Genomic DNA, 12,318 nt, shown 5'->3' on the forward strand with positions numbered 1-12,318 from the left:
GTAAGGGTCGTGTTCTGTTAATTTAAGCAATTTTATATGTATTGGAAAAGTAAGCAACAACACTGGTTTTAGACAGCTGCTATTTCGCTGTGTTTCTGAATTCCAATTGCATATAACTATTTTATGGATGCAAAACAAAATGAAGTTTCTGTCCATCTATTTGTGCTAGTTATTCACTCTGCCTTCGTGACGCTGGCACACGCTGTTCAATAGCATGTGCTGGGTGAGGGAGCAAATGCCTGGGCTGGCCAAGCTCTGTAGTTGTTCTCTGCACCTCACTGGCAACTCTGCCTTTCATCCTATTCCCTCCCTGCCCTCCAAGAGGGCGGTTCCTTCCCCAGTACTGGGAAAGCTCGTCTGCCTGGCTCAGAGGCCCCACTGGCACTGTCTCTGGTTTGGACTACCTGTCCTGATCCAGGTGAAGGGTGACATGAAGAACGGTAGTACCACAGATGGGTTGCATGTCTGTGTATAGTCAAGGGTATGAGGAATTCCTTGAGGAGGTTGGATTTATGTGTTAGGCTTGCATAGTAACCATAGTTTCACAATCCCAGCAAAGCTGTCCAAGCCTCTTAAGAAAAAGCTTGAAATTAGCCAGCTTAGAAAGGATTTAATGTACTCTGCTACACTTAAGTGCCACTTTTTATCACTAATACCAATAAAACTGATTATTTATCCAGTTATGGGAAGAACTGCTTCTAACTGGGCTAAAAAATTTTATGTGGTTGGAAAGAAGAGTCAAAAATGTCAGAAATCTGGCTGATGAAGTGGAGAAACTTGGAAAATTGATTTTTATCTGTATGGTATGAGATATCAGAAATAAAGTGGTCAAGCAACATATTGCAGGAAAGATTTTGGCTATGCACTGTATGTCCTTATTGCTAAAGATGTTTCATTTCATAGATTAGAGACACCCTTTCTCAAGGGAAGTTTGTTATTTTCCTATGGTTTTGTTGTGTTCTTTTTTTTTTTTTTTTCTCTAATGAGCCAAATGGCACAGGGTCCACCTGAGCAGAGAAGTGACAGACTTGAGGGCCTCATCTCTTGTCTGTTTGAGGTCAAGTTCAAATACTGGGCTGTCTTTGGGCTGTTGGAATAACCAAACAAGTGGTCTCAGCCACTTCAAAAGAGGGAGAGAGCTCTGTCATTTCACATAATGTAACCTGGAATCTTCAAAGTCCTTTCTTTATTTGCTGTCTGTGGCATTTACTGAAAGGCCATTCCAAAATAATTGTGTTAAATTGGGGGTGATGGGTTGAAGTGGGCCCTTGCAGTCAGCTGGTTGAAAGTGATCTTAAAAGTCCTGTTCAAGAATGACTTTTGTCTGTCTTTGCAAATATTTTATGAGGGACTTATTAAAAGATCATGAAAAGTAAACCTTCCTTTAGTGTTTGAATTAAACTTTTTTTGAAAACCCTAGGAAAAGGGACATAGTTTCTGCTTTCACAGAAGTTGTGCCAGCTCAGCTCACAGTAAATTATGTGTATTGATTTACCCAAGCTCTTTGTGATTTTATTATTTTTTTTAAATTTGGACTTCAGTTCTGATGCTGAATTGGGGCTTAGTAAGATCTTTTCTAGGTTCTCCTCCTGACACCTGAGGTGACTGAAATGTTACTCCCTGCTCTAGTGTAAACTGATATTCAGTGTTTTAGAGAAGAATTTTTTTACCCCAAACACTGATTCAACAGCAGTTTACCATTAAATCAGGCTACTCTGGAGACACAAAGCATTAAGTTTAGGATTTAAATGTGGGGGTTTTATTTTTCTCCAAGGCAGTAAAAAAAAATCCATCTTGAATTTGATGCACATAAAAATTCATTCATATATGAACCCCTGTCTCTTCATGTTGTAACTGTATATAGGTGTCTTTGGCTGCAGATTTGTACTCACTGATGTTTCTCATGAAAGACAACTCACTCAGCATCTCAGCAAAAATAAAAATTAAATACTGTGGAAGAAGATGCTAATGAATTTGGACAACTTGGAAACGTTGAGGCAAGACTTTCCAGTAAGGCTTGAACCCATTCTGCTCCTTTCCCTTTATGCTTTGCACTGATTTCATTGGTTTTGACCTTTCTTGTAGAATCTCAGTTTCCAGGTGGTTCAAAACAAGGGTTTTAGGTGTAGAAGACTAATTCCAAAATCTATGTTCTGGGTGCTTCATCTGATGAGTAGGTAATTGGACACTTCTGGATCATTGAGGGAGAGGTGCAGTGGTACTTTGGCTAGCATTTGGTGGGTTTACAAATGTGCCACGCTCAACTTTTTTCATGGAAATGTCTCAGCCTGGAACAATCTTCCTGATGCTGTAGGTGGGAAAGATACCCCAGGTGTTCCCTTGACATTCTGTTTGTCAAGAGACTGTGTTGGAACTTGCTGCTCTGCTTCTTTGGATTATCCTTTAGCAAATAACAATTCCCTCTTTCCATCAATAAGTAGTTCAGGTTTTGGCTCTTTGAGATTCTCACATAATTTTGGAAGAAGAATTGCAGCTTTTCAATCACATTGCTACCAAGCATTTTTGAAAGGTTTAATTAGACTTTTTCTGCTCTACTATTGACCCTGTTCCTAAATGGGAACTAAATTTAATATGAACTTTTCTAATGGGAAACTACTTTGAGTCATTAGCAAAGCTGTTTCTTTCAATTTTTCTACAAAGACAACTTAGGTTGAGGCAATTACATCTGTCAGATGAGTGGGAAAGTTTAAAGCATTTTTAAGGACAAAAGGGTTTTTTAGCTTTTTCCCAACATTGTTGTATAAGTTCATGTCAGATTGTTTTTCTCTCAACTTAGCTAATTAATCTGCTGGTGTGGCTTTTTTTTCTTTAGTGTGATACATTTGCAGTAGAAGCTGCTTTTATGCTTCAGATGTTGAAGGGTCTGTGGAGGAGGGTTTTTGCATTCATAGGGCAAGGTCACGTACTGAAAGCTGCCAAGTGTTCCGAGGGGCTCCCTGGTGCAGCAGGGAAAGTTTATCCCAGGAGAGCTGCTCATGTATGAACTTGTTGGGAAATAACCAAGACAGAGCCTCTGATTTAAATAGGCCTGAGGAGTGGTCAGGTCACATCCGTGGTGTTGGCTTGCTCTGTCAATAACTAAGGTTTATGTGATGATTTCCTGGAGCTGTATTCACACTCACCTTGTGCTGAAGCCCTGGGGTTCTGTTTGTAGTTACTGATGAGCATAAGTAAGTCAGGTAGGGAAAGATGAATTCCTTTTGAGATATGGTGTTCTTTTTGGGATTATGTGCATGTTTCCAAACAGAAACTCACTTTGCAAGTCAGCAGACATCGTGTCATTGTCCATGCTGCCTGAGCTAGTGGCAGTCCACTGGCTTCAGTCAGTGCCTCAGCAGAGGGAAGGAGGCAGAGTAAACCCTGTCTAGCTGAACTCTTGAGGACAAGATTTTGCAATGGGAGTAATCTTATTAAAGTAACGTTACAAACACTTCAGTAATATGAGCTTGCACGGGAGCTTGTTCAAAGCAAATGAAGTAAAAACCAAATACCTTCATATGCATGAGGTTCAATGTCTGACTTGGACCTTAAAGCTCTCTTCAGGGACATCTCATGCCTCAGGAGAGACATAACTGCCCGCATGGGCACGCACCTGAGGGCACCGGCACTGCTGCACAGCAGTAGCACAGTTAAGCCATTGCCTTACCAGTATGTTTAACAGGTATTTAGTGGAAGAGTGATAAAATGCAACATTATTGAATTGCTCTCCCCATCTGTGCTGCTTGTTCCACATCCCCATCCCAGCTACCTCTTCTGTATCCCTTCTCCTTGCCTTCCTGGCCCCAGGCACTACCTCTCATGCTTATCCCCTTCCATGCACCCTGCTGTTAGACCTAATCTCTCTTTTTGAGCTTCATAAACCCAATTGTTGCCTTTGGTTCCCTAGTTAGGTGCTCTTCTTCCCTGCCAGCTTTCCCTGCTGGGCTCCTGCCTGTACTGCTCCTTCACCCTGTTTGGTTTGCACACAGCCCATCCCTGTTCCCTCCTGCCTCCAGATCTACCCTCAGACATTTCCAGCCATTGCCCAAAAGTCTGGGAAGTCAAAGTTTTTCAGAGAGAAGCTAATTATGATTGTTTGCAGGTGGATTAATACAGGTTTTCTATGTCCACTTCTCAGAGTTACCTGAAATTATTTTGATGGGGAGATTAGTAAATGGTTCTCACTGATTGTGATCTTCACAAAAAAAACCCTGTAGGCTGAAGCCCCTGACCTAGAAATACTTGCCCAACCCCAGTTAACTTTGCAGCATTACAGGCACCCAAAAGCACTGTTTTATAATGGTACTATTTGATATCATCATAAAAGATACACCATTTATACCCATGGTATATATGTGTATATACCACATATATACATGTGAATGGAAACAACCATTCCCAGTGGCTGACACCAGCCTGTGGGTTGGCCCTGGCTTCACAGCCCAGCAGCAGTGGTTTGCCATGGTGAATGTTTGTCACTGTAATTCCTCTACAAATTATCTGGAGCCAGGATTTTCTAAAGCGTTTAAGAGAACAGGATACATTCGGCCATCACTGGATTCTGAATTAAAATAGGATTTAAATGTCACTGCTTGAAAATCCAGGTTTTAAGATTGCAGATGGGTACTTCCTTTGAATAGCCTTTCTATTTAACCAGCACATAAATCTCTGTGGCTGTACATTGAGGTGAAAATGATTTATATTATATTCATACTTGAATTCTTCATAATCTTTTCCTGTGCTTTCTGATGCTTCATACCAAACAAGCATTTCATGGAAAAAAAAAAAAAAAAAGCTCTAGCCCTTTAAATAAATCTAAAGCTTTTAATATATATTCGTAGTGAGACCCAGGTATCATGGCTGTCACACTGACACAAGATTGCCTCTAGAGAAAGGAAGAGACAGGTTAACCAGAGACTAACTTTTATTGTGCATTTTTTATGCAACAGAACAAATGGAACTGGAGGTATGTAGTAATAAAACCAATATTCAAATTAGAATTAACACCTGAAATAGTAAACTGTAGGTAACAAATGTCTTTATAATTAAAAATATTGACTGTTTAAAAAATTCTCTAAGATTTTATATTCTTTAAAAGAAATGTGTGTTGCCACATAGAAAACAATTCACACATCCTATAGAAATTGTCACAAAAACCTTACTAGTCTATATTACACTATGCACTTTTCTTTTGTACAATATCTGATAAAGGTCTATCCCTAACTTGTACTTACTCTACACAGTACAATCATTATAAGAAAGTATTCATAGAATTAACTACACCATAATAACAATAAAAATATCAGGATTAATGTTTTTTTTAATCACAGTTTCTCCACAAATATTTGTCATAGAAAATATAGCGAAGGCATGTTGGCACAGATGGGCGTGCGGTGCTGCTACACAAAGTTTGAGAGAAGGCAGATACATAAATGACAGGAAGATTAAAGCATATGGAAGGATAAGACAAGAATCTCTGTCCTCCTGGGACTTCCTGGAGTGACATGATAGATAGCAGTTTCCTTCTGTTGCTGGGAAGGGATGTGCTGGCTTATAAAGCACACTGCCTAAATATGGATATCTCCCTCTGCAAGGGCTTATGTGCTATCTATTTTTTCAGGTCCCATATCTAACATATTGCAGATATTTAGATGCTTCAATGTGTGTGAATTTATAACACCTAATGAACAAATTAACTGGAATAAGTTGTTGTGCAAGGTTTGGGATTTTAAAAATGAAATGTGTGGGTCAAGTGGCCACAATGGCAATTAAAAACAGACAACTGACAAAAGTTTTTATACTCTATTATTTTAAAACAAAACACGAACAAATATATGAGCTGGTGTCTGTTAACGCCTGTGTGTGACCATGATTCATGTCACTGGCAAGTGCACATAAGCAGCTGAGGACAAAACTTTGTTCATAAAGAAAGGTCCAAACCTGCAAAGCCATTTCTACTGCCAAAGTGGCTTTCAGGATGAAATTATACTTTTGGTTATTTTGCACAATGAGAGTAGAGGATTATGAGTGGCTCCAGGATGCTGGCTATGCTTTTCACACTAAAAATAAAGCTAGGCTTACTAGTTATTTCAGCAAATCTTTCAGTTATTAAGTGAGAGGTCTGTCCAGTTCAGTAATTCTGTTCTGTGACTGTTAAAAAGTGTTTATATCTTTAACATCATACAATTAAGCTGAAAGGAAACCATCACAATGTTTACAAAAATACAGCATGATACATATCGCTGTGGACAAATTTACAGTATAATGTTGACTCACACGTTCTGACATGTTTTACCAAATAGTTCTGGCATGTGTCACCACATTAAACATAGACCAGCAAGACTTACACCATCTGAGCAATGTAACATCTTCTAATATAGTTCTTTTTAAAAAAGTGTAAGTTCAACACTGAAAAGCTACTATAGGATATCTGTACTGTGACGTTTCTATACAATGAATTTCTCCTCCAGAGGCCACCACGTGGTGTGACCACTCCGAGAAAGTCACCTCCTGCCTGTAATGAAGGAATGCTGTACTAGACCCCTTGGTCTAGTGAGGTCCTGTGTGACTAAACTGCTAGTTGACTTTAAGAAAATAAGTTAATTATTTTGGGGCCAGTGAGTACCTTCCAACCCCCTTTCAAAAAAATCACCAAAATTAAAGTGAACCGAGAGGTATTGGAGATTTGAAGGCCTAAAGCACACGGGGACTGAGCCAGGTCCTCTCTATGGCAATGCATGGTGAGCCTGTGTCCCAAGATGCCCCACGGGCCAGGAGAGACCTGTCACAAGCACAGGCAGAGGGCAGGAAGGAGCTCCTGTGTGGGTGAGCTGAACTTGGTGAGACTGCCCCAGCCCTGCAGCCAGGCTGGCTCTCCAGGAGCACTGCACCCCAGAGAGCCCTTCCTGGTCTCTGAGGAAGGGACCAGTGCCTCCTGCCTTGCCTGGTGCATGGGGAGAAGGTGGGGAAGGGGAGGAGAAGGGCAAAGGGAGCCATTAGTAGCTACGCTTGTGGTTTGCACAAGGTGGTGAGGAAAGCTGGGGGCGTATGAGAGACACACTCAGGAGAGTCAACGCTGATGAGGTAGCACTAAGGATGGCAAAAGTGAAGTGAACTTTCTTCCCAAAAAACAGCTCCCTGTACCTGCCAGTGGGGAAATGTTGTCTCAGGAAGTGCTGGTTCAGGCTGTGGAGGATGGATGCCAACACTGGCCTGAGCGAGCACACAAAGGTAAGGAGATGGAAACACCCTGATGTGGAAAGGAAAGGGCATAGTTTCTTTGGCATTGCATGTTTCTGGCGTGGCTCAATTTAGAGGGACAGTGGACTCCTAAACACTTAAAATTTAACTTTTTTTGCGGATTGACTTTTGTTTTTAAAGCTAGTATCTGCTTCCGATGTGGTGCACCAATGTGAATTCTGCTCCAACAGCTCTTTTCTTACAGCTCTCAGTCTGGATCTTGTGTCTACCTACTACAGAACAATAAACCAGGTTCTTCTAGCCCAACCCCTCCCTGAATGCAACATTGAGCAAAACCAGCATATTGCTCACTCTTTCAAGGAACGGATATAAAGCACAAATTAAAGTGAAAACAAGAAAAGGCAATTTAAAGCCTCTAAAGCTACATAATATGGCTGCAGAGTAGGAACAAAGGAAAATCTGTCTTCTGAAATGGCAATTTGTTTTTAGCAATCTTGTTGTAATGAAAACCGTCATGATCAACTCTAATCCTCTAGAAATCTAGATAAATATACCGTCTATATGATATACAATGCAATTTATATCTGTTAGAAATGCCTGTTATTGTTCTGGCTCTTTGAAGGATTCTGCTGTTGATGAGTGCTGCTGTTTTACTCGGGAAGCTTAATTTCCTGACAGAGTTGGCTAAGAAAGTCCCTGGATCTTCTGTCTTGTGTGGTACTTTAAGGTAGCACTTATATTATGTTCTTTTCTGTTAGCAAATGGGAAACCACTCCTTTTTTTTTTTGGTTTTTTTTTTTTTTTTTTTTTTTGTTGTAAGTGTGTGGACTTCTATAAATCTTCTAGTCAGGGAAAGCAAATAGCACCCAGCTGTTCCAAGTCTGGGCCTGGGATTGTTATCAATAGGCTGAAGAGATCATAGCTGCTGTTTCTTTTGACACTTCTATAGTTTTTAAATGACCTTTCCTCTACAACTGGATGAAATGGACTGCACGTTCCCTTTGAGTGAGCTATGAAGGGTTTGGAAATAATAGGCACTGAGAAGTCCCATAAAGCAGGTCTTGAAATGGATTTCTTTCTGTTAACTGGAATATGGTAGGATGGAGAAGCTGAAATGTATGCAGTATGTGTTCAAACGTGCTTTGGACTCCTAAATGACAGCAGGGTTAAGTATGTTTACCAAACAGTCTCTCCTAAATTAAGTGGTTGCTACTGTGGTACGATGCGGCTCTCACTGCCATCAATCTCCAGATCCATCCTGCATACCTCTGTTGAAGACTTCATCCTGTGACCCCGGGTGGTCAGTCCCCTCGTAATACGAGCCGCCGTTGTGCAGGAAAGTCCCCACGGCGCGGCCCTGGCGCGCGTGGCCCACGGCGTCACTGAACACCTTGTTAATCTGCTCCTCAGAGGGCATCCACCAGTCCGGGTTGGAGGTACAGTGCATCCTAATGAACTCTGCAGGAAAACATGCAAGGATTAAGAGCAACTTGTCTTTGCAGCATCTGCTATTGCCCAGGTGTCAAAGGCTCATGGGAGATAAGAGAGGAGGTATTGCTGCTCTGCTTAAGCAGACGTAAAGCCTTATGGGGATGCCATGATAATGCCACTTGGACCTATTTTATTTCTGCATAAGTGTGTTTCTCCACATGCAGTGTATGTTGTTACACCTGAGCTACCTAGGTGACTCATGGGACCTGGATATAAAATCCTTTCTTGTGGAAATACAAAGAACTAATTCAAAGTGAAGGCTGAGATTCAGCATGTGCAATATGTGTAAAAGCTAACATAAGCCAGGACATATTTCATTAGAAACCTGTTGGTATCTATACCTCAAGGTGATTGCTGTTGGATCTTTCTGACCTCCCTCTGCTGGCTCCTTCAGCACCTGCAACCTGCAGGAGCCCACAGCCTGCTGGAAAATGTCACTGCCATTATTTCAGTTTGGTGCACCTGTCTGTTTGGGAGATCTTTCTTTTTAAGTTCTGCTATTTTCATCTCCCTGTATTTTACACCTATTTTTTCAGAGGCTGATTTGGCCTTAGAAATAGCTAAATGAGATCAGAGGGCTGACTGGGGGAGCCTTGCAATAGTTTTCAATGCAGGAGAAAATAAATTGTACTGCATGCATTTTAGCTATTTAAATTGCTGCTGCTGCCACATGCAGCTATTTGTATGTGATGATGACATTTTTTATAATTTATTTTTCAGATTCTTTGACATGCTATATGCTAGACTTGCAGAAGGTGCCCTGCCAAGTCTGGAGTTGTAACTGCTAGACACAGCTCAAATAGGTGTATTTGGACTTTGAAACATCCAAATACAATTTTAAATGTGAGGGCATCTTATTAGAGATATGGGGTGCACTGTACCTCATATAGAAATGGAGCTGCTTATTTATTCTGTAACATTAGTTATTCCCTCATGCAGCATTGTGTGTCCCAGGATATTTTTAAATTCTATTTTCTACTGTTGACAAGCCAACAGCACAATAAGTGGTGTAAGGTAACTTCATTACTGTCACCACATCTCCAGACAGGGAATGCTGTGCTTTTACATGAGTTCCCGTGCCTGCAAGGTATCTCATCTGTTGGACAATTAGGATGTGATTTTTGCATAGCTCCTCCAGCAGTGTGTCTGCAAAAGTGATAGAGATCTCTGTTTTAAATTCATTTCCCTGGAAATCCACACAGGCAACAGTAATTCCTACCTAGTTATGTTCACATGTGCCCCCACACTCGTCTTTTTCTCAGAGAAATGGTTACCACATAAAGAAGTAACGCTATAATTTAAGCATGCCAGGATGTTTTAAAACTGGTTCCAGAAACCAGTCAGTTGTAGGAATATATTAAAAATGTTTATATATATTTAAACTCTGAGTGCAGACAGAGAACCAATTCGCACTCTCTGCTATGGTGGAAAGGCATAATTAGCTGGGTTGAGAATTAGTCAGACACTTGTTACCTTGGCTTGTAAATGAGTAGGAGCTAGTGGCCAACTCTCAGCACTGGAGAAAGTTGTCATGTTCCCACCTACACATAAAGGCCCAAGGGGAGAGCTGTCTACTCTGCTTTCTGAGCTGGTCATTACATACTGCATGTTTTGGCTTCCTCTTCAAGCTTCTGATAATTAAAATTACCCTTTCTCTTTCTCCCAAGGAGTGCTCCCCATGTTCTGTGTGTCCAGGACCTCAAAAAGAGAGCGGCCACAAGCAAAATTCAACGTATAGTTGCATTTACTATTAGTCTTGGGAGGCAGGTGAGAGAAAGGGGAAGAAAAAGGTTATCAGCACTGTGCTTGTGCATAAACTATTAGGTGATACTTAAAGTAACTTAGTAAAAGCTAAAGTACTTGTTTCCAGCCTTCATTTTCCAGAAGAACTTCTGGGCCCCCTGGTCTCTCTAGACCTCTGCAGCATAGTGTATGATGGATTTGCCCTCCAATTTAGCTCTGATAGATTTCTGGTAGAGTCTCACACAGCAGCTTAAAAGATTATTTTGTAGTACAAAAAGTGCTTGTTTGCCTAATTTGTCTGTATGTAAAATTTGAGTTCATTGTCTGGTTACATCAATGTTGTACCCTAACCTTAAGCCTTATCTACTTAGCTTTGTTGATTCTTCTACCCTAAATGGGAAGAGGCTCATACATCTGAGGTGTATAACCACTTTGGACTCCAGTTGAATGAGTGAAGATATTTTTATCACTGACTGACCACAATATAGCTTTTTACATTGCATTGATTAGTAAAACATTCTTGACGTTAGTTCAGCCAAAATTTCACATATGTGCTCAAAAAAATACTATAAAGTTAACTATGAGTTAATTAAAGAAATAATAAGCATAAGCATTTATATAATGCAGATGTTGAAACTAAAAACATATTTTTACTTTGTCTTTAAAAAGTCCTGTTTTGTATGTTTTATTATAAAGCTTGCTACTAGCCTTTTCAGACAATTTTAGGAAACCAAAGTACACAACATTCTTTTCAATCTGTAACCTTTCCGCGCAATATCCTCACTCTCTAACATTGTGAAATGCTTGCAAAACTCCCCTCCCTTTTCAGGCTAAACATGGGGGAAAGTTGTTCCCTAACATTTTTAGGCAATGTTGCATCAGTATGCCAAAAAATAAGTTAAATTCTGGACAACACTTATGTAATTAACCTGAAGATATTTTTGACCCCAGAAGATGTTTTCAAACCTACTCTGAAACTCAGCTTCTAACTCCAATGATGCACTGTGCTCTTGTGCATCATATCCTTATTAGACACTAGACTGTAACTATTCCTTTGGTTAGTTTTGCTGTTAACTGGTGTTAACAAATAACAAATGAGTGTAATCAGGAATGTCTGATTTTGCTTCACTGCTTTTTAAAGTGTATTAGTGTCATGTGCCCTTGCATTTGGGTCCTCTCTCAAATAAGGGGCCTTGTTTTTTCCCATCAAAAACACCCAAAACACATATATTACACATACATACATACTTGTATGTATGTATGAAAAGAAAGTGGAGGGTTTCTGGGTGCTTGTCACCTGCCTGTGAAACCCCTTCTAGTTCTGCAACTGTCAGCCAAAAATGCTTCTACTGAGCCAGAGCCAATGTGGTGAAATGAGATCACATATGGTGGACACTGAGCGAAAAGATGCAGTACCTCTGAGACATGTTACTTTAACTGGATCCAGAGGACGTCTTTCAGGACCTGTCTCTCCTGACTGCACTGACCTTTTCCTTTTCCCAAGGCCGCATGAGTACTTAAGCTCATCGGTTGTGAAAACAAATCTGATGAGATAGCGAAGGAGCCGTCGTCCATCTTTCTTGGAAGAATTTACAGCCTCATCCCACTGTTTACTAGTGATGTAGACAGGGTAGTTGTTCAGCAACTGCTTACTCCCCTGAAAAAGTGAAATATTTCTGTTGCTTATTTTACAAGGCAAATAAGTGAAGATGTCAGTTGCAATAAAAGATATGTTTTTAACTATCCACGATACTGACAGTGAAACACAACCCAAAGTGAACATGGAATTATTCTTACAGAGAATGAGTACTTCTAAAATTACATTTCCATTTTCTGGAACTCAGATTGGGTGAGGTACAATGAATACATTTTGAGAGGGGTAGC

General features: G+C 40.4%; 1 protein-coding gene across 3 annotated transcripts in view; it reads right to left on the reverse strand.

Annotated features, from left to right (window-relative positions):
- Positions 1-4,906: 4,906 nt before the first annotated feature.
- The window catches only part of BEND4 (BEN domain containing 4), a 31,254-nt gene continuing 23,842 nt past the window's right edge, over positions 4,907-12,318 (reverse strand). Inside the window, exons 4-5 of one of the 3 annotated variants that reach the window (XM_038134440.1) lie at positions 11,851-12,091; positions 4,907-8,658 (exon numbers count right to left, since the gene is read on the reverse strand). In XM_038134440.1, coding sequence (XP_037990368.1) covers positions 8,441-8,658; positions 11,851-12,091 — 459 coding nt within the window. In that variant the 3' untranslated portion in view covers positions 4,907-8,440. The remainder of the gene's footprint in view (positions 8,659-11,850; positions 12,092-12,318) is intronic. The other 2 variants (XM_038134442.1, XM_038134441.1) reach the window with 2 other exon arrangements.

Source organism: Motacilla alba, chromosome 4, assembly GCF_015832195.1.
Source record: "Motacilla alba alba isolate MOTALB_02 chromosome 4, Motacilla_alba_V1.0_pri, whole genome shotgun sequence".
In the NCBI taxonomy this organism is placed as follows: Eukaryota; Metazoa; Chordata; class Aves; order Passeriformes; family Motacillidae; genus Motacilla; species Motacilla alba.